This window comes from Falco punctatus, assembly GCF_963210335.1.
Source record: "Falco punctatus genome assembly, contig: scaffold_27, whole genome shotgun sequence".
Lineage (NCBI taxonomy): Eukaryota > Metazoa > Chordata > Aves > Falconiformes > Falconidae > Falco > Falco punctatus.
In genome coordinates this window covers 1,597,046-1,618,506 of record NW_027660117.1, presented here as the reverse complement: position 1 = coordinate 1,618,506, position 21,461 = coordinate 1,597,046, and the positions used below count along the sequence as shown (strand labels likewise).

At 53.5% G+C, this 21,461-nt stretch overlaps 1 protein-coding gene and 1 long non-coding RNA gene across 2 annotated transcripts in view; both read left to right on the top strand.

Annotated features, from left to right (window-relative positions):
• LOC308057950 overlaps positions 1-21,461 on the top strand; it is a 336,360-nt gene that overhangs the window by 126,806 nt on the left and 188,093 nt on the right. The gene's annotated exons all lie outside the window — the stretch shown is intronic.
• Positions 20,879-21,425, top strand: LOC308057959 (MAD2L1-binding protein-like). The gene has a single exon (XM_080411966.1). It carries the CDS (start codon positions 20,910-20,912, stop codon positions 21,408-21,410), a length of 501 nt encoding a protein of 166 aa, XP_080268092.1. The 5' UTR covers positions 20,879-20,909; the 3' UTR covers positions 21,411-21,425.

Here is a 21,461-nt window from a genome sequence, read left to right as displayed (position 1 = left end):
TTATAGTTCTACTCATGTAGAGACAGGACTTTCTTATTCAAAAGCAAAACCCAAAAAGCCACGTAGCCGTGGGAAACCCTTTATCCTTCCGTGTGGCTGGTGACTTCCCATGGCTCTTCCGCAAGGCAGGAGAAACAACCATGAATTTGGAAGCCCACGTAAATTCAAGTACACTTAATCCTCTGACAGTCACTGCTTATGGGCCAGCAGTCCTCTCACCCCTCCACAGATCTGCCTCTTAGTCCTCTAGCAGTCATCCTCCATGGACGGACCACAAGTCCTCCATACCTACCTACCAACTCACCAGAAATGAGTCAGACCACGCCAGAAGTGACACTGCCTGACCTGCAGGAGATATATTAGGCCTGTAACGATGGTTTCAAGACAGAAAAAAACACCACCATCCACCAGCCCAGCAGAAAAACAACCAGAAGAAACATCATACACAAACCAAAGGCCCCCATCCAAACCCCACAAAGGCAAAATAGCTGAAAAAAGGCACTCTCCACAAAAAAAACAACCACACAGATCGCAAGACAAGATAAAAATGCCATAACCCTAGGAACACAGGGCCAAAAAACACAGGTTCTGTCCATAACAGTAACACACTTTGACACTAACTCGCCTGACCTCTGGCATACCATAACCTTGTTGCCCCCAAACCACAGCACATTGTAGCCCTAAGGCAACACAAAATGGAACGCAAAGTCCCTGAAGATCTCTGCCAGGGCAAAAGCAAAGCACAGAGCCACACGGGAGGGTGGCGTTGGAAGGGACCCATGGAGGTCCTCTGGGCCAAGCCCTCTGCTCCAGCATGCTCACCTAGAGCAGGTCGCAGAGAACTGTGTGCCCTTGGCCTTTGAAGATCTCCAAGGACAGAGGCTGCACAACCTCCTTGAACAACCTTTGCCAGCGTTTGACCGCTCTGAGGGGGAAAATTTGCCATTTCTATCTCTCATTTCACTGTACCACATTCCAGAACAGCCATGACATTACAAGCTCAGGCTTGAAAGCCAGTGCTGTGGCTGGCCTGAAATTCTGTCCCCCTTTTTTTCATCCACTAGTAGCTAAAGGAGGACAAAGAAGGATTTCTTTCAAAGGAGAACTTCTCTTTTCCTCTGTCCTACTTCTCTACCAGTGATCTGGATTCTGAGTGCTGCGCCACTGTCCTAATGGCTGGGAGAGGGATACTTCTCGTAGGGCAGGGAGGAGGTGACAGTGGAGATCATCAGGCTGGGGAAGCTGAAGGAAAACGCAAGCAACTGGAGTTGCCTGGAGCAAGAGTGGCCAGCTTCAGAGCTAGGTCACCTCGTGTCCTCAGCTCCCATGCAGGAGCTGAACCACACACATGGACTGCAAAGCAGTGTGGCCCATAGAAAAAAACCTGCTTTTGGCTCGGGATCGCCCAGGGGCATTTAACTGCAATTCCACCCTTGTCAGCAGGAAGGAAACATGCCCTGCAAGCACACACTGAGGCATGACACCTTCACCGGGGCTAAAGGGTACCTCAGGAGACCTGCATGGGACCCCCCAGCACCTGGATTGCTGGCTGGAGGATGGGTCGGTCAAAGGACCCTGACGGGAGCCCTGCAGGCTCCATACATTGGACCAACGGGCACCTTCCCTTGTCACACAGAGCATCCTCTCGGATGCTCTGCACAGTTTCTGGTAGATCTCTGGAGAAGAGCTTCTCTGCAGCCCTCTCCCATGGGCTTGCTCACCCCCGGAGCCCTTCCCAAGCACAGCCCCATCAGGTGGATGCAGCCGGCGATGCAGGGAAGAACAAGCAGCAGGCACCACAGTCAGCACTGCGGGAAAGCTGGGACCCCAGACACCCACTCAGGCTCCCCAATCCCAGCCTGGCCCACAAGAGTGCCTTTATATCCCTTTCCCACAAGTGCTGAATTCCCCTTCCAGCATTAGCCACTGGACCCACGCTGCTTCTTGCTGCGGTGTACAACAGCCAACAGAGAACTTGCTACACGTCTCTGATTTCCGGCATTTTTCCTGAAAAGGGCGGGTGTGTAACTCTCTGAATGGCTTCTATTTGAAGCAAGGCATTGCTTAGGGTCAACAGTGAAATGAGACACGGGCCATCAAAAGCCGACTACGAGTCCCTTCTTTGCCATGGTCATGGCCTACCCCACAGACTCGCCCCTGGCCGTGTTGGCCACCGGCTGGGTGAAGGTCATGGCTAACAGGGCAGGGGCTCCTGGGTGGTGCTCATCCAGCCCTGATTGCCAAGGGTGAAGCCTTAACACCCAGGTGGGATAAAGCCTTCCCAAGCAAGGGTGGTGCTCCAGGGGCACCACAATTCCTGCTGAAGCTCACCACACATTTCATTTCCCTGTGGCGCCTGGCAGGACACGAGCGGCTCTTGACTGCTGCTAGTCCCCCCGTCTTTTGGTAAAAATGGAAGTTTTTCCTCCCGGTGGGCCTGCTCCAATTCCAGCGCCTTGGGGCCTGAGGCCTAGCACGGCCTGGTTGCCAGAGGCCTTCCAACCGCTAGGCCGGCCTCCACCAAGAGGAGTCTGCCTCTAGCCACAATGGCCATCTCTAGGAAAAACAGCTTCTTTTATTGAGCAGGACCCTGTCAAAAAGCCAGGTGAAAGCGTTGGCCGCAGGCGCAGGGAGGTGGTCCCTGCCCCCTGCCCTGTCCTGCTCGGGGCTCCCCCGGGCAAGGCAGGGCCGGCCATACTGGAGAGGGCCCCAGCCCCGCCCCCCCAGGCTCCGCCCACTTTCCGTTGGGCTCAGACCGTTGGTCACGGGGAGCCCACGGCCACCACAGGCAGCACGGCAGAGCTGTGCTGGCACGCAGCGGCGCTGGCAGGAGGCAGCCTCTGGCCCAGGAGCGCTGCCACAGCACCAGCACCCCGCTTCCCAGCCTCCCCGTCGCCGGCTGGGCCCCCTCCTCGGTGCACAGCCAGGGCCCTCCTCTCCCGGGCAGGATGGGCCAGGCCTGCTGCTGCTGCAGCTCCAGGTGGGCTCCCCCCGGGCTCGGGGACACACGGGCACAGCTGGGCCACGCAGCACTGACGTTGCTCATGCCCGCCACGCTCTGCTCTGCAGGGAGGCTCTCAGCGATGCCGAGCCGGCGCTGAGCGCAGACGTGCGGCTGACCCGGGGCCGCAAGAGGAGCGAGAGGCGCCTGCTCCTCCTCCACAAGGAACTGGTGGTCGCCAAGTTGCGGTAAGACCCTCAGAGCCCAGATCCTTGCCCCCAGCCCCGGCCCAGGGACACCCTGGCACCAGCCCCAGGCCCCGGCCCCTCGGTGCTGGAGGCACCAATGTCGGTCCCAAGGCCAGGTGGGGGACAGGGCTCTGCGCGTGGGGACCCAGCCCAAGGAGCCCCCCTCCAGCTCAGTGCCCGCCTCTGCTCTCTGCAGACATGGCACCAGCCTGCGCCCACAGCTCTGCCTGGCCCTGGACCAGCTGTGGGTGCTCAGCAGCGGGAAGGAGGCTGCGGGGCAGGATGGACAGGAGGAGGAGGAGCAAGGCACCGATGAGGACAGCACCTCTGTCATCCTCGCCTGGCCTACCGGCTCCTGCATCGCCACTTTTGGGTGAGTCGTGGTCGGGCAGGAGAGCTTCCCAGCCGTGCCCACGCCATCCCGTGAATACTGGCCTCTGCCTTGCGTGCAGAGCCTGGGCAGGGAGCAGGCAGCTCGGTGGCAGGGAGGGAGGGATGGGGGATGTTTCCCCATCCTGCATCCCCTGGTCACCTTTTGGTCCCCAGAAGGGAAGGGCAAATACAGCTGCTCGGGCAGGACAGAGCGACCCAGGGCTTGGACAGCGCCTCTGTCCTGCCCCACGGGGCAGGGCTGTGCAGGCACCCACCTTTGCCCAGGGCTGGGGGCAGCAGGGCCTGACGCTGTCTCCCCTCTCTTTCTGCAGCTCCCAGGCACTGAAGGAGCTGTGGGTGGCCACGCTGCTGGGGTAAGCCGGGGACGTGCTCCAGGAGAAGCTGGGCCCACGGGGGAACACAGCCCCCAGCTGGGGAAGGTGCCCCTGGGACTGCAGGCAGCTCTCGGGCACAGCTGCCTGACAAGAGACAAGAGACGGCTTGGGGCTCACCCAGCTCTCTCCCTCTCCCTTCCCGGTGCACAGGACACCAGAAAGACGCACGGGAGCCCGCGTCACCCGTCTCACATCCATCAAGCTCCTGGAGAAGGAGCTGAGTCGCCGCCACGCCGTGAGTGTCTCTCTGCTCTGGGCCCTGTCCCCAAGCACTGCTCCTGCAGCCGAGCAGCAGACCCATGGCTGCTCACCTTCTTCCCCTCCTTCTCTCCCGCCCAGTGGAGGACAGTGCGCGCCAGGAGCCTGGAGAGGCTGATGGAGGCACAGGCAGAGGTGAGAATGGCTGCCTTTCACCCATCTCTGGCTGTGCTGGGATGTGCAGCGAGTGGGGTGACCATGTGCAGGAGGGCGGGGGTTCCCACAGTACCGCTCCGCAGCAGAGGGGGTTGGGGAGACACCAGGAACGCTGGTACGTACTGGCTGGCTGGCGGAGCTGGGACGAAACCTGCCGCACGGGGCAGAGAGCCTGGGAGGGCAGAGGGTCCCAGCTCTGCCATGCTCAGGCTGCTGGCTCCGGGGGGCAGCTCGCCGCTGGCCCTTTCTGCTGCGGGGCTGCTGTCCAAGCGCAGCCTGATTCTTGGTTCTTGCAGGCTCATCCCAAGCAAGGGCCTGCGACGGCCCCATCTGCAAACGCAGGAGGACTTTGCCACGAGCCAGGTGAGTTTGGGAAAGAAAGGCAACCTCCTGCAATGGATTGAACTGTGCTCACTTGTCCCCTGAGTGTCGCCATGCAGGTTGGGCACCGCACGGGAGGACAACACCTGGACTGGCAAGGACACCAGCTGGAGAGCGGCCGCTGCATGAGCTTCTGCAGGACACAGAGCCTCTGCGGCTGCCCACAGCTTGCAGGAGGGCAGGGCAAGGGCTGGGACAGGCTGTCCTGGTGGCACACCAGCTCTCGGCAGCCTCCAAGCCACAGCTCCTGAGCCAAAGCCACGGTTCCAGCTGCTGGCTCCCTGCCTGTCCTGCCGCACTACACAGCATCGTGCTGCGGGCAGGACAGAGCAGGGCAGGGCAGGCTCTGGGACCGCTGGCCTGGGGTTCTCCGTTGATGGCGTCTTACTCTGTTTTCCTTTGCAGCAGGAGGGAGCAGCAGCAGCAGCAGGAGGAGGATGGGGCTGCCCTGGCCCTTTGCTCTACGGCGCACCCCGGCCGCTGCCCAGGCACCAGGGCAGGCGGGCTCCGGCTGCAGCAAGGCGCTCTTTGGGCAGCCCCTGGCAGCCCTCTGTGGGGAGGACAACACGCTGCCCCGGCCCATCCAGGTAAGCCAGCCTGCACACGGGGTCCCCAGCCCCCCACTCAGTCCACAGGCAGCGTCCCCTGGCTCCAGGTACTGGGGAATTGGGCTCTCTGCCCGTGGCTCACGCTTCTCTGCTCCCAGCCCCTTTGCAGGGGGACAGAGCCCAGTCTGGGGAAGAGCTCTGGCCACGGCCACCGCTGCTGCAGGGCAGCTCCTCAGCCAAGCCACTGTCCTGCATCTCTTGCAGGAGCTGCTGGCTGTCCTGCACCAGGAAGGACCGACGACGGAGGGGATATTCCGCAGAGCTGCCAGCGGCACGGAACTTCGGCAGCTACGCGAGGCCCTGGACCGCGGCACGGAAGTCGATGTGGGAAGCCAGCCTGCACTGCTGCTGGCCGTCATCTTGAAGGTGAGCGCTTCTGAGCTGCAGCTGGAGGAGCTCCTGGCTGGCCTGCAGCGTTCAAAGGCTCACCTGCAGCCCTTGGCATTGCAGGAATTCCTGCGAAGCATCCCCACCAAGCTCCTCGTCATCGACCTCTACGAGGACTGGATGGCAGCCATGGAGAGGGCCAGCAAGCAGGCCAAGGTGGAGGAGCTGAAAGCGTAAGTGTGGGCAGCAGCCTGCCTGTTGAGCAGGGACCGGGAGAGTTCTGGGACCTGCCTGCAAAGCATGGGTTCCTCAGAAAGCTGTCTTTTCGGGCAGCTGCCAAGCTGTGCAACACGGCTGCTGGCTCCCACCCGCCTGGGGCCAGCTGCAGGCACGGCTTGTGGGCACCCTCTGCTTCATCAGCCTTGTCTTCCTCTTCCCTCAGGGTGGCTGACAAGTTGCCTGTGGCCAATCTCCTCCTCCTGAAGCGGCTGATGGCCCTGCTGCAGCACATCGGCAACAACGCAGCCACCAGCAGAATGAGCTGCAGCAACCTGGCCATCTGCGTCGGGCCCAACCTGCTGAGCCCACCCAACGAGGACCTGCTCCCGCTGCAGGCCATGCTGGCAGTGACCGAGAAGGTACGCCCTACCCAGCAGCCGGCTGCTGCCTTCCCGGCCCATCGGAGCTTGGCTGTTGAGAGGTCCCTGGCTGCCTCCTCCCTTGAGCCAGGGCTGGTGGGCTGGGTGCCTGGAAGAGCAACCCCCAGCCGCAGCCACCTGCGCAGACAAAGGGTCAGCAGCGGGAAAGGCTGCTTGACACGTCTGCAGGCACCTGGCTTGAGACCAAGGCTTTCATGTCTGCAGGTGAACGTGCTGGTGGAGTTCCTGATTGAAAACTGCGGGGACATCTTTGGGGGGGAGGTGGCCGGCCTCTCCCCTCCATCAGCCGAGGAGGTGCCAGCACCCATGGACAGGCGCACAGGTAGGAGGAGGGGCTGAGGCTTGTCACAGACACTGGGGCTTGGGATGCCAGAAACCTCAACGTTGAGGAGACAAGCGGTGTAGGGCTTGGCTGGGCTTTGCTTGAGATGTTCTTGACTTCCAAGAAGTCACGCTGCTGCACGTGCTTTTGCTTTCCAGAGCTGCAGCACGAAGAGCAAAGTGGCCCTGCAGGCACAGCAGACACCCAGCGTCCAGCAAAAGCCTTTCTGGATGCAGACGCCTCTCTGCTGGACATCAAAAGAGGAGCTGGGGGAGACACAGGGTCAGGGCCCAAAGCGGCAGAGGTACGGCAGCTCCACAGACACTGGGACAACATGTCTCAAGTGGGACAGTAATTTCCCAGGAGGCCAAGTAGCTGCTGGGCCTCCTCCTGGCAGCTGCTCTCTTGTGCCTTTGGGGCTCCTCCTCTCCCCCCAGAGTGGTACGTGTTAAGGAAAACTGGAAAGGCTGTTTCTGGAATGCATTTCATTAAGTATGATCTGCTTCATCAAACAAAACATACCTACAAAATACCCACAAAAGGACAGAAGGGAGTAGCTGTCACCTTGAGAGGGCTTTTGCTCAAATCCTACTCCGTCGCAGCTTCATCAAGTCTAGGCTGCATTGGCTGGACTGTGCAAAATGGGCATGATGCAAACCAGCATCTCCTCTGTAGAGCTAAGATGGCAATTTGGCAGTCAGGCCCTCACTACCCCAGGCCGTTACTTGCCACCCGTTACCTCCCAAATTTCTGGTTTAGGCACCTCCAGATTTGCCTCCAGCCACCCCCGAGGGCACGGAAGAGTCCCTGGCATGCCTGCAAAAACTGACCAGCCTGCCCCAGGAAACCAGGTAGGAAGAGCTCCCCTTGCCTGACCTGAGAGCTCACTGCAGGGGCCTGGGGCTTTCCCCATCTCATCACGCTGTGGGATGGAAAGTTTTTCAGGATCCCACCAGGAGAAGGAAAACTCGAGGAAAAGAAAGAGAAAAGAAATCTGGGCAGAGGAGAGGGACAGCACAGCAAAAATAAAACGGAGAAGAGAGGAACTCATTTTGCTGACCCAAACCTGAGAAAATGCAGGAAGGTGCAGCACGTCAGGAAGGCCAGGTGCGTACCAGGCGCTGCTGCCCATCTTTCCCGAGTCTGAACACGGCCCTAAGTCAGCCCAGCTGGCTGGCAAGGGCCGGCGAGGGCTGGTGCTGAGCAGGGTTTGGGATGAGCCCCACGGCAGCTCCCCAGGGGCTCCCCGTCGAGCCCTGCTGTGTGGCACAGGGGCACTGTCAGCATCCCTGCGCACGCACAGCTCCCTAGGGACATCACCCCTGGGGAGAAGGCCCCTAGTGGAGGCCAGCAAGAGCTCTCCCTTCTGGGTCATGAGGAATTCCTCAGAAACGGTGTCCTCCAAAGAAGGGGGAACCAAATCCTGCCTCTTCCTGCCTCTGGGGGCTTATCAGAGCTTTCTGACTCTGTCGTTGCAGGTGCTGACTGATTTTCACCGGCTGAACCGCTGTGACTCCTGGGCCCTCGCAGCTGGTGTTGACAATAAAAGAATCTTTTCCCTCTCCTGACTGTGTCTGCCATCGTGTCTTCCGGAGTGGGGAGCTCTTGTGCTGGGAAGGACCCTGGGAAGGGGAGGAGTTTGGGATCGTCCCTTGCCCCAGCACCCTTTCCAGCGGGCATCGGGGCTGAGTTGAGGGCCTTTAGGAGGAAAAGCAAAGCACAGAGCCACACGGGAGGGTGGGGTTGGAAGGGACCCATGGAGGTCCTCTGGGCCAAGCCCTCTGCTCCAGCACGCTCACCTACAGCAGGTTGCAGAGGACTGTGTGCCCTTGGCCTTTGAAGATCTGCAAGGACAGAGAGCCCACAACCTCCTTGGACAACCTTTGCCAGCATGGGACCACCCTGAGAGGGAACATTTGCCATTTCAATCTCTTCTTTCACTGTACCACATTCCAGAACAGCCATGACATGACCAGCTCAGGCTTGAAACCAAGTGCTGTGGCCGGCCTTCAGGGCCAGCAGGGACTGGGGGCCAGAGGGGAAGTGTTTTAGAGACGGACCGTGGGGGCTGGAGGGAGGGGTTTGAGGGACGGACGCCGAGGAAGGCCTCATCCCTGCAGCGATGGCTCAGGCCCAGGGCAGGGCTCTTCTCTGGATGCCACGGGGTCGGTTGCAAAGGACCAGGCTGCCCCATGCAGGGAGCAGGTGCGTGCCGGGGCTGCCAGGGGCCCTGCCTGCCTGTTCCCAGCCCAGCCCCAGCTGGGGCCAGCCCTGCGCTGCAGCCCTGGGGCCGAGGCGCAAGGAGCCGGGCATTGCTGAGGGTGCTGCACCCTGACGGGCCCCGCCGCCAGCTGCCGGCTGCCCTGGGCTGCCCCTCGCTCTCCCCAGCTCTGCCTGCTGCCAGTGCCGGGGTACCACCACGGGGCTTGCCCTCTGCCCACAGCTGCCCTGACCCACATCTGCAGCTGTACGTGGTGCCCACATCGCACAGCTGGGGCGGGGGTGGCAAGTCTCTCTGGTGGCAGCCTGGGGCTGGGGCCAAAGCCAAGCCCATCCCTCGCTTGTGATCTTTGTCCCCAGGGAGAGCCAGTGCAGACGTGTGCTGCACTGGGGAGTGTCCCACGGGGAGGTGACGGCTGACTGCAGAGCAGCACTGAGACCCGCGCGACAGCAACAGCAGCCGGTGGCCGCAGAGCAGCCCAGGGGAGCTGGTTCCCTCGACGGGCCCCAAAGCAGCCTTCCTCAGCCCCTGCTTTTGGTGACATGTGGAGCAGCGCAGGGATGTCTCTCAGGCTTCCAGGCCTGAGGAGGCTTTCCTCCCCAGGGGCACTGTTAGAAATCCTGCTCCCAGGATTAAAGCACCCCTCCCCTCCATGGATCCGAGGCTGTGTATCCAGCCCCCTGGAGCTGGGTACAGGTGCCCTGAGCGGGCTCTCAGGGAGGATGGGGCCACCTGCCTGGTGGCTCTGACACAGAAATGATGAGCTGAAGCCCTGTGATGGTGGCTGGCCGGCTCAAAGCCTCCGAGTGCCTCAGCCTCTGTCCCCAGGAGCGTTTATCCCAGGCTCTGTTTCAGGGTGTGAAGATGGGTGCCGGTGATGTCCTGGTGCCTCCGTCTGGCTTCCACTTCAAGGTTGTGATGCCTGAGGTCAGGGTCCACCTGAAGGCCCTGGCGGAGATCTTCAGGGACTTTGCGTTCCATTTTGTGTTGCCTTAGGGCTACAATGTGCTGTGGTTTGGGGGCAACAAGGTTATGGTATGCCAGAGGTCAGGCGAGTTAGTGTCAAAGTGTGTTATTGTTATGGACAGAACCTGTGTTTGTTGGCCCTGTGTTCCTGGGGTTATGGCATTTTTATAATGTGTTCTGTGTGGTGTTTTTTTTTTTTTGTGGAGAGTGCCTTTTTTCAGCTATTTTGCCTTTGTGGGGTTTGGATGGGGGCCTTTGGTTTGTGTATGATGTTTCTTCTGGTTGTTTTTCTGCTGGGCTGGTGGATGGTGGTGTTTTTTTCTGTCTTGAAACCATCGTTACAGGCCTAATATATCTCCTGCAGGTCAGGCAGTGTCACTTCTGGCGTGGTCTGACTCATTTCTGGTGAGTTGGTAGGTAGGTATGGAGGACTTGTGGTCCCTCCATGGAGAATGACTGCTAGAGGACTAACAGGCAGATCTGTGGAGGGGTGAGAGGACTGCTGGCCCATAAGCAGTGACTGTCAGAGGATTAAGTGTACTTGAATTTACGTGGGCTTCCAAATTCATGGTTGTTTCTCCTGCCTTGCGGAAGAGCCATGGGAAGTCACCAGCCACACGGAAGGATAAAGGGTTTCCCACGGCTACGTGGCTTTTTGGGTTTTGCTTTTGAATAAGAAAGTCCTGTCTCTACATGAGTAGAACTATAAACGGTCAATTTTGCCAACTTTAGAAAGCAGGGAGCAGCACTTTTGTGCTGTGCCTCACATGGCGGCCAGGGCATGGTGAGAAACAGCAAGAGAGTTTCTTCCTGGAACCTTCTCCAGGGGAGCAGTGCTGCACTTGTCAAGGTGAGGGGTTTTTTGGCTCTATGCGATTGCAAATGTGAGGGGTTAATTTTCAGAACACAGCTATTAGGGAGCAGTACATTTGTGCTGTGCCTCACATGGCTGCAAGGACAGAGTGAGAAACAGCAAGAGAATTCCTGCCTGGCACCTTCTCCAGGGGAATAGTGCTGCACTTTCACAAAGTGAGCTCTGGTTCAGCATGAGTGCACAAGGTTTTGGTCAATTTTCTCACCACAGGAAGCAGGAAGCAGCACTTTTGTGCTGTGCCTCACATGGGTGCCAGGGCAGGGTGAGAAGCAGCAAGAGAATTCGTTTCTGGAACCTTCTCCAGGGGAGCTGTGCTGCACTTTCTTAAGAGATACTTTTTCTTTTAGCTCTGCATGAGTGCACAAGGTTTGTGTCAATGTTCTCAGCACAGAAAGCAGGGAGAAGAAGTTTGGTGCTCTTCCTCACATGGCTTCCAGGGCAGGGTGAGAACAAAAAGAGAATTTTTTCCTGGTACCTTCTTTATGGGAGGAGTGCTGTACTTTCCCAAAGTGACTTTTTTGGGCTCTTAACGACTGCAACGCTGAAGGATTAATTTTGCTCACCACGGAAAGCAGGGAGCAGAACTTTTGTGCTGTGCCTGACATGGCTGCCAGGGCAGGGTGAGAAGCAGCCAGAGAATTCCTTCCTGGAACCTTCTCCAGGGGAGCACTGCTGCACTTTGCCAAGGTGAGTTTTTTGGGCTGTGCATTATTGCCAAGGAAAAGAGGTCAGTTTTCTGACCACAGAAAGCAGGGAGCAGAACTTTTCTGCTGTGCCTGACACGGCTGCCAGGGCAGGGTGAGAAGCAGCAAGAGAATTCCTTCCTCGAACCCTCTCCAGGGGAGCAGCCCTGCACTTTCCCAAGCCATGTTTTTTGGTTCTGTATGGGTGTAAATGTGCTGTGTCAATTTCCTCACCAGAGAAAGCAGGGAGCAGAACTCTTGTGCTGTGCCTCACATGGCTACCATGCACGGTGGGAAGCAGCGAGAGAATTCCTTCCTGGTACCTTCCCCAGGGGAATTTCCCAGTTCCCGAGAGACTCCTGGCACTGGCTGCAAGGGGGCTCCCAGCCGAAGGGTGGGCCTGGGTGTTGTTGGGGTGGGAATTGGTGATGTCTCCTTTCCTTAGTCACGTTAACACTTTGGGATAACAAATGGATGCTTCGCTCCTATTGCTCTTTTATCATATCGCTCACAGTAACTGCTACTGGTTCCTTTTATCATATTGCATGCTATTTTCTCTTATTGCAATATAAGAAACTGCATTTGATATATTCCATTATTTGATATACTTGATAGATTTGATTATATTTGATGTGGAGTTCAGCTTTGCTGTGTATCCAGTCAGCCAGCAAAACATAATTCGGCGTAGTCGGCAGCGTACGAAGTAAAACTCTCTCTATTTAGGAAAAAAAAAAATGTTCCTCGACTTGCTATTGTCAGGTGGGAACCATTGCCTTATGGTGTTTGGGCCAGAGTGGTCTGGTGGTGCTGGGCAGTTGGGCCATGCCAGGGACAGAGGGACGGGGGCAGGGGAGGGGGCGGGGGGAAGGGGTTTAGGGAGGGACGGGTGGGAATCGATGAAGGTGTTTAGGGGTGGAGCGGGGTGTGTGGGGGTGGGGGGTGGGGCAAGGATGTGTGTTTGTGGGAGTGGGTGTATGGGGGGTGGGGGACGTTTGAGGAGGCGGGTGTGTGTGTATTGGTAAACCTGGGTATGGGGGTGTGGGGGGTGTGGGTGGGGGGGTGTGGAGGGTGTGTGTGTTATTTAGAGAACAGAGTGGGGAGCCTGGGGGAAGGGTTTTAGGGACGGACGGGAGGTTTGATGAAGGCCTTTAGGGAAGGACTGAGGATCTGGGGAAAGGATTTTAGGGACGGACCGAGGGTGGGGGAGGGCTGCACCAGGGTCTGGGGGAACAGGTTTTAGGGCCAGGGCGGGGAGGTGGAGGTGGGGGATGATTTCAGGAACAGCCTGGGGTGGAGGAGGGTGTCAAGGGAAGTCTTTCAGGGTTGTTTGGGGGGAAGGATTTTAGGGACGGATGTGGTGTCTGGCGGGACGTTTGATGCCACTGTATAGATTCCACTGTATATACATTTATGTCCAGGGATTCTGCTAAGGGGAAGCTGCTGGCTCGGCAAAGGGACAAGATGTCTGAGCTCCCCAGTTGCCACGCTCTGATTTGGTGTGTAGCTCTACGTTAAACACACCTGCGCACAAAGGTTAGGCCAAGCTGACTCTCTAAAGCTGTTAGAAGTGACGAATTAAGGGACCTCTCATCCAGGGAGTCAGCCTTGGGAAGGATGGGGAACAAAGAATGCATGGGGGAAAGATCTGCGTTCTCTTCGGTGATGCAGAAAGAGCCTCTGGGTGAGGACGTTGTGGTCGCAGGAGGAGACAAGCCGATAGAGTGCTGCGATCCGCAGAATGTTGGTTGGAATTCGGACAAAGGTAATTGTTGTGGGGGGAGATCGTGACCTCTGACTCAGATAGCCCCCCGAGAGAGGGCAAGGCCCCGCCTGGGGAGCACAGGGAGCTAGTAAAAAACCTCAGCAGTGCTGTCTGAGGGTGTGTGCTCGTTTGCATTAAAGCAAGCAACTTGTAACCCATCCCGTGCCTGACTGAAAATGCATGTGTAATGCGCTATGAGTGTGCAAGTGCTCTGCTGTCCATAGTGCGTACCCTCGAGGAACTGGGTGAGCACGCTCAGAGGAAACATTCCCCCGTGCTCCCAGCACTGCCATAAAGAATGCCGGCCTTCTGAAACTTGCAAGCAAGTCTTAGAGGGTTTTTCTCCCTGACCGACTTTATGGTATCATTCCCACCATACTGGAGAGAGCAAATCTTTTTCTCTTTGGTGGTGAAAGCAGCTTGGGGAGCGTCACTGAAGTGCAGCACTATTTTAACCTCAGGTCTAAAGTGCCACCGGTCCTACCGTGGAATACATCCTTCCTCAGGCTTTCAGCAAACGGAAAGGATGCATCAAACCCACCCCACAAACATGTCCTGCACTTTTTTTATCTTTCCTGGAACGTGGGGACATGACCCTGCTGGGCCATCAGTGCCACCTGCCTGGGAGCCAAGATGGTGCCTTTACATCCAGGCTAAGGACTTACCTTCTTTTTTTTCCTTTTCAGCGACTTTAGAGCCATTCTTAGGGAGGCTGGTTAAGCTGGTTTACTGCACAGCTGGTCGCCAGTGGAGGGAAACGGTAAGCTCCGCTATTGCCTTTGGTGTTTACTTGTTACCTTGTCGCTCGTTTGAGTGATCTTACCATGCCCCGGCAAGCAGAAGCTATCACGGCACTTTAGGCCTTGGTCTAATAGTCATGCAAAGCAATATTGAAAGTCATTCTGAGATCTGGAAGAGGCCCCAATGTGCATTTTATAAAAGTGCATCTTGGCTGCTCTTTATCTTTGTATGGTTTTTTTCCCCGTTTCTCCAGACTGTTGAAGCTCTGAAAGGTGCCAATGAGCTGCTCTCCCTCAGTTTGCTCCTTTGCCTTTGGGGAGTGCGTTTCATGTTTTCTTCATGGCTTTGCAGAGGAGAAAATCCATGAATACACCACCTTGTTTTTTTCACCTAAGCTAATTTCAGAAACTGCCTCCTTTAACTTAGACATGAAACTCTTCTTAACCTCTTTGTGCACTTGTAGAAAAGCAGGGTGGGGTGGGGGGTGGGGGATGGGGGTGTCTTCAGGAAGTGCCCGCAAAGAGCCTTTAGGAGACCCTGTCCCTTGACTCACATGTGGGGTAGTGAAGAGTCTGAGAAAGTCACGGGTGTTTTGGTGTTCACCAAAGCAGGTTTTCGTTTTGGTTTTTTTTTTTTCTTATTTTCTTTTTTAACTTATGTAGCTTATGTCACCAGGTAGTGACAGCCCGGGGGTGACAGGAGGGGACAGCAGGCAATGGCAGCCTGGAGGGTGACAGGAGGGGACAGTAGGTGGGGACAGGCCTGGGGGGTACAGGAGGGGAGAGCAGGTGTTGAAAGCCTGGCGGTGACAGGACCTCAGGCGCCAGATCATGGGCCGCGAGAGGCTGAAGGCGACTCACTGCGACCTGCAGGTCACCAACGCCCAGACCATGGAAGGTGCGTGGGGGCAGCGGGCGCGGGATGCGGGGACCGGCCGGCTGGCGGTGGCGCAGGTGGCCAGTGAGGCGGTTGGGCCGCGGCCGGCAGCGGTGACTTGTGCTGGGGCCTCAGAGCTGCTCTTCCGTGGTTGTGCGCTGGCAGCTGGCGTCAGGGCTGTGTGCGCAGCCAGGCACAGCAGCGTACGGGGTCGATGGGCGACACCGCGCGTGGAAGAGGTTTGGTTTCTGGGACCCTTCTAGGTAAAACGATACGGAAATGTGGGACAATGCCTTGTAATCACAAACCTGCCAGATTTCTTTGAAAGCCGGCAGAGAAGGCTGAACGTGATAGAAAAGGAGTGGATGGCTAATTTGAAGGGGAAAAAAGTGGGTTTGGTGACTGAAATTTGTCTTCAGCTACTTTTACTCCACCGCATTGGAAAAGTGGTGCTTGGCTGTTGCAGAAACTGCTCAGTAGCAACGTTTGGGATCAAGAGTGTATCTGTGAGTGGGAATCTATGCAGACCCTGGAAAGCCATCTTGTAGACGAGCGTTCTGTCTAAAGTATACTTGGCATTTCTTGCCAATACAGCTTCTTTGCTGCACCAAAGACATTTTCATTCAGATGCTATTGGGCATCATTTCTTCTTTTCTTTCAAACGGTGCATTTTTTTCCTGGTACTGCGTGTTAGACGGTGTCAGGGCAATACTGAAGTTTTATGGCAGATCACTTATGGTGAATATACCTAAAAATGTTCTTCGAGAAGCCCTAAGTTCTTTTGAATCTCAGAAATGGTGCTTGATTCTCAGAGACGGTAATGGTTTCGTATTACTTAGCGTGCTGTCTCAGTTTGGTAATCTACCATCTGGCAAAGCTTGCATGTGATTAAAGACTTTGGGATATGACAGAAATAAAAAGACTTGGAAACCATTTCCATTCCTTAAACATTCAAATTTTACCGGGTGTTTTGTTTTGTTTTTTTCTTTTTTTCCTGTGGTTCTGTGACATTCTCTCAACAGTCTTTTCTTTACAATGTGTACTCATAGGTGTTTTCCCTCTTCCTGTTTGTTGTATTAAAACTTAAACAGAATGACATGCCTGCTGTGGTAACTGTAACTTTGGCCCCAGCCTTTCCAGTGGTTGGACCTAAACACGCTGTTTACCTACAGATAGGTAAAGTATGTTCAGGAGAGTATCTGTGAGGAGACTTAACAGCACGGTGTTAGGGGTCTTGGGGGTGTTACGGGGTCGCGTGTCACACGGCGGTAGAGATAGACATGCAGGTAGAGGCAGATGTACAGGTTGTGACACAGATACTTACTGGAACTTCTGTAAGGGTGTCTTCCCTGTGGAAATGCAAAAATCCCCCAGTGGTTGTCAGAGCAAAGCTAAGGAATACATTTCAGTGTCATACACGTGTCTGCCAGATTTTGGGGTTTTATACATAACCGTGAATTTCCGTTTTTGTTGAACAGCATCTGCGTGCCTAAAGTCACCTTCAGAAGATGAAGGAAAGAACTCGGCCAGGATGTTCTGCCTAAAGGGGGTTCTTGGAGATCTTCCCTGTGGAGATACGGTCGTGGGTTTTATAACTTGGTGCAGGAGTCCTGACTAAATGGTGACATGATCTTGGAAAGACCCTTCAGTGAACCTTGAGTGAAGATGGCCAATTGTTCAGATTTTTCCGAGCCCCGTGATCACGGAAATCTCGTAATAGAAGCAATGCTAATAGAAGCTGAAAGTAAACAGGATTTTAAACATCACTGGGGGGAAAAAAAAAGAGATGGTGGACTCTTTTTGAAGATGGTGGGAAGGCAAAATGGATGGTTGGGATGTGTTTGAAAAGGTGGGAGGCGGGGTGGGGGTGTCCTCTTCCGTGCTCGCTATTATAGAGACATGTTCTAGGGTTTTGTAAGCTAACAGGAGCCAAAGCAATGAAAGTTAGATCAGGAAAGAACCTCATGCTTTAGCAGACACTGCTTTAGTGACTTTAGAGACCATTTTGCTGTTGGCATTGAAACGATTCCAAAAAAATGGAAAAGATTTTGCTGCTTGTGTTTGACTATCAGACCTGAAGATTTCTGGAAAGGTACCGTGAGATGATGAAAGCATGACGCTGTGTGTAAAATGTTGCTTTTCTATCTGTAAAGGGATTCCCTGAAGTGCTACGTGACGACATGTTAATATCACTCTTACAAACTGACTGATGCTTTCTCTGTATTGATGTTGTTTCCAGAATACACAGATGATAATGCCCTGATTCCGGGGAACTCATCGGTAACTGTTAGGGGAGTCCCTGTTAGAGGAGTTAAAGCTACCGGCAAAACAGACCTTGGGTAAGTAGCCATAACGCGTTGTGTTCTTTGGGAGGGGTTTCAGTGTGTTCACCTTCTTTGTGGCTGTTGGTTTACAGAGGCATTCCGGTTGTATCTTTCTTGTTAAAGCTGCTGTTAACTTTTGTTGTGACAGGGCAGATTTGAAGGTATCTGTCCCAAAGCAGACTTGGATTTTTCAGCCCGCTGGGACGTGGCATTCAAGCTCCAACAGTGGTAACTGTTGAGATGTTTGAATTGGGTTTGTTCTTGGGCTTGTTTTTTCTGAGAGTCAAGTTCTCCATCCTGTTTCCTCTATGCAGAGAGATCCCTTATTGTATGCTTTTGCTTGTATTGCTTTTAGAGTAAACGGAGAGACACATTGCAGTGTGAACTGGTGATTTGTTCCCATCTGCCAGCAGTCCGAGTCTCCGTGTTTGACTGCTTCCTTTGTTTGGGGGAGGGGGGCAGGGTATTCTTACACCCCAAAGGGGTGTGTGTGTGTGGGCTGCATACTGTCTCCAGAGGAAAGACTGAGAGTGGCCAGCTGGCAAACCGTGCAAACAAGAAGTTTCATTCTTAAGTGCTTCCTATTAGATTCCTAAAGACAATGTCTATGTCGGGCAAGAGAAAAAGAACAACATCCTAAAGCATATTGCCTTTTGTGCCAGGACGGTGAAGGAACAGTTGATCTTTTCCAAACCTGAAGCTCAGAAAGCAGTTGAGCACTTTCCCAAATGTTAGTAGTTACCTTTCTAAGTTTGATTTCACCCTAAGCTGCTCTCTGTGCTCCAGGTATTACTGCTGTATTCCTCAGATTTATGGAGGACAGAGAATCTGATTACAATTGCAGATACTCAAATGTAAGCCTGACTACAGCATTGTCGCTGTCATCGATGTATTCGTACAGTCCAGTTCTGTATCAGCTGCATCAGCATGGTTTGAATGGTCATGTTTTCAAGGCTTCTTCAAGACAGACCTCTCCTCCACCGTTAGTAGATATTATTGACTTGTGGTTTTGCCGTGTCTTTCTAATGTTAGTTCTCAATAAATAGAGTGTACTGGCGCGTTACAGCGTGTCTCAAACAAACAGTACAGCAGCATCCTGTACCCATGAAGCATCTGCAAGCAAAACCCCCTGAATTTATGTGGCTCCCCTGTAAGCTTTGGGCATATTACTGCAGTAGGTGTTGCAGTGCTTTCAGGCGCTACCAAGACTTTCTGGATGCCACAGCACTGTGCTTCTAAACATGGCCTGGTTTGGGGGGTTAATTTAGATGGGGATGCTTAGTGCTGTCTTGTCAATATAGCCTCCATTTCTGGTTGGGTGGCACCCTCTCCTGGTGTTGGAATGCTGCCCTAAAATGAGAGGCTAGGTGCCACTAGCATCAAAGATCCAAGAAATGCCTGCACGTGGGGGTAAGGGATGAATGCCGCTGCTCTCCTAAAGTTGCCAATGGATCGGGCAGGTTAGCTTTCTATTCCTTCAGCTGGAAACATTATGGAAACAACTGGTAGAGTCGTTAGTGTTTGGGAATGGTGAACGCATGGTGTCACGGTGGAGAGGCCTTCAGAAATGCGTTAGTCACCTTGTAGTATCTTCCTCAAGGCAAGTGGATGGAGAAACCATGGTGCGGTAATCTAAAGCACTTCCTCATGTTCAGGAGGTACGTGGCTGTACTTGCGAGCCTGGTGGTGGTGTAGCAGTGGCAGGAAGAATGAGCCTTTCTATTTGTGCAGGACCTGCACAGCAGCCTTTGGGTTGCCTCTGCTCGTGGGACGCTTTGGATGATGTATGAATTGTTTGTTAACTGATGGACGGTTGCATGTTTGATTCATGAGTAGCATGCAGGTACAGACCAATGAGTATGTGGAATCTCGGCAAGGGCTTGTGTGTCATAAGTGTTTCCTAAAATATTGTAGCATGTTCAAGATGATCCTAAAGCAAATTCTGGTAATCCAGGCTTTTTTTCTTATTTTTTTAACACAGGCCTCCTCGACCACAGAAAATCCTTGGAACTGCTTTCAGGTGATGTTTCTACTGCTATTGGTAGTCACTTTAGGCTAGAGGATGGTAGGTACCTGAACACAGTGCTTGGGCTTCCACAAAGAAACACTTTTCTACAGACAACTGTTCTTGTTTTGTCAGGGGAGTGTAGAAACCAAGGTGCTCTATCTGGTACCTGTTTGTGATAGTGGGGCTATACAGATTGCCTGAAGGTGCCTTCACATTTGGATGGCTGACTATTTAAGAACAGAAAACTGTAGCACAGTCTTCATAGTTTTGAGACTTAGAGAGCAGAAAGAAAATATGTGAGAGCTTCTTCTTGCACTGCTGTATTCTGTATCTTAGAGTAATTGGGGACAAAGAAGGAATGGGATTTGGGGTTTTATTTCAGTTGCACTGAATGTACCAGGAGAGCACACTTTAAGTATAGAAATAAATTTCCATATTCATAAGACTATCAGAACACAGTGTTTTGGTGTTCAGGTTTTATAAACTGTTTTCACGGCTTTATGTTGGTTACGAGTGCTTTATTTTAAGTTCTGATCATCTTTTTTTCTTCTTCTAGAAGTCAAACTGAGCCAGCGAGTAGAACATCAAAAGAGGTATGTAAAGACACAAGCTGAAACTTTTTTCTACATGCTGCACCTAAGTCTAAGAAATGTAGCCTTGTACTAATTCTTTTATATATGTAAAATATAAATGTTGTTATAAATTGAGACCAGAACGGATCATAATCCAATTAAAATTTTATTAATTATAGCAAGTAGAATATGAGCAATAACAGCGCTGGACGGCAGGGGAGTCTGCGCTCCACCAACTGCCGTGCTGAGCAGTTCAAACAGTCCCTTTTTATACATCTTTACTTCCGTGTTCATGAAGTAGTGGAGGTACTCTGCGCATGCTTCAGTTGTTGTCAGGGGGTCGTTTTCTGCCTCCTGGTGGTCGTTGAGGCCGAAGTAAGAAGTCTTCCTCCTTCGTCCCATAGTTGACCCCTCACTCATATGTCCTTATATGGGGTTGTTTGTCCTGTTTCTGTCGGTTCCTGGACATCTGGTGGTTATCTTATCTTGCACAAGCGGTATCTGGTTTAGTTTGTGTAAGCGATTGCGGTTATCCTACCTTACACAAGCGGTGTCTGGTGGCTGTTTGCATAAGCGATTTCATATCTTTTGCTGTCTGACCTTTACATTGGGCTTAACATAAATCTTAATAAACAATACCCTAGTCCATAGTTTCTCACATGTGCCAAACACTTGTAAAGTGAAGTGCAGTTGTAGCTGTATCCTTAAGTGTTACCACAACTTCATTAAAAAAACCCAAACAAAACCAACCCACAAACAACTAAAAAAAACTTTAGGTTAGGTGGCTAAAGGTCTCAAAAAGTTGCTGTTTATCTCTTGTTGTTCCACTTTGTGCTCAAAGCATGCCACTGCTTTGTTTGTTACTCAAACAACTTGAAGAAAAAAGGCTGGTAGGTGTTTTTTGGAGTGATAGCTGATCTTTAAAAGATGGAGTTTGTAATTCTCGTGGACATTCCTCAGTAGTGGGGTTCAGATTTAAACTGAGTAGCTATAGGGCAGCCATTTGTGTTCATCTTGGGTCTCCTGATTCCGTATGTGGGTACCTGTATCTCTTAAAAGGCACATAAACCCTTGAACCTTCCTTAACTTTCAGGGATGGGATGGGCCACGCTTTGTGAAGGGTGTGTTGGTACTAATGTTTCCTAATAATGAAATGTGGTGATCTTTCTTTGCTTTGCTTTCCAGGATGGAGATGTGATTAAGAAGCCACCCTCCATGGACCTGGCAAGCAAGAAGTGCCAGCAGGTGCTGACAGAACTGGAGGAAATGTTCCAGCGCTTGGAAATAATGTTTAGTTTGACACTGGTTCCTCGAGTTCTTATTCTACTTGGAGGCAATGTCATGAGCCCCAAGGAGCTCTATGAGCTCAGCTTGGAGGGTATCTGTGAGGGCGGTGCTGAGGAGAGCCTGAAAACTGCATCCTGCGTTCGCAAGCTCTTTCACTCGCTCTTTGTTGCGGATGTCTTCAGTGAGCTGAAGGCTCTCCCTGTCATGGGCACTGTTGTTATGCTCCAAGGACACCGTGATTGTGGTGTTGATTGGTTCCGGCCCAAGCTCAACTATAAAGTGCCAACTCGAGGGAGGAAACTAGCTGTTAACTTGTCCTGCGATGGAGACATCAACAGAAGTGCCTCGGCTCCTCAGCATGTGACCTCTACTTGGGAGGACTATGTCTGGTTTCAAGCACCAGCGGCGCTCAAAGGCTTTCACGAATGACCCACACTCTGTAGAACTTTAATGGAATATCGAATAACCTTTGGTGCCGCT

Coding starts and splice junctions, on each gene's coding strand:
- LOC308057959 (XM_080411966.1), top strand. CDS start 20,910: ATGGACCTGGCAAGCAAGAAGTGCCAGCAGGTGCTGACAGAACTGGAG.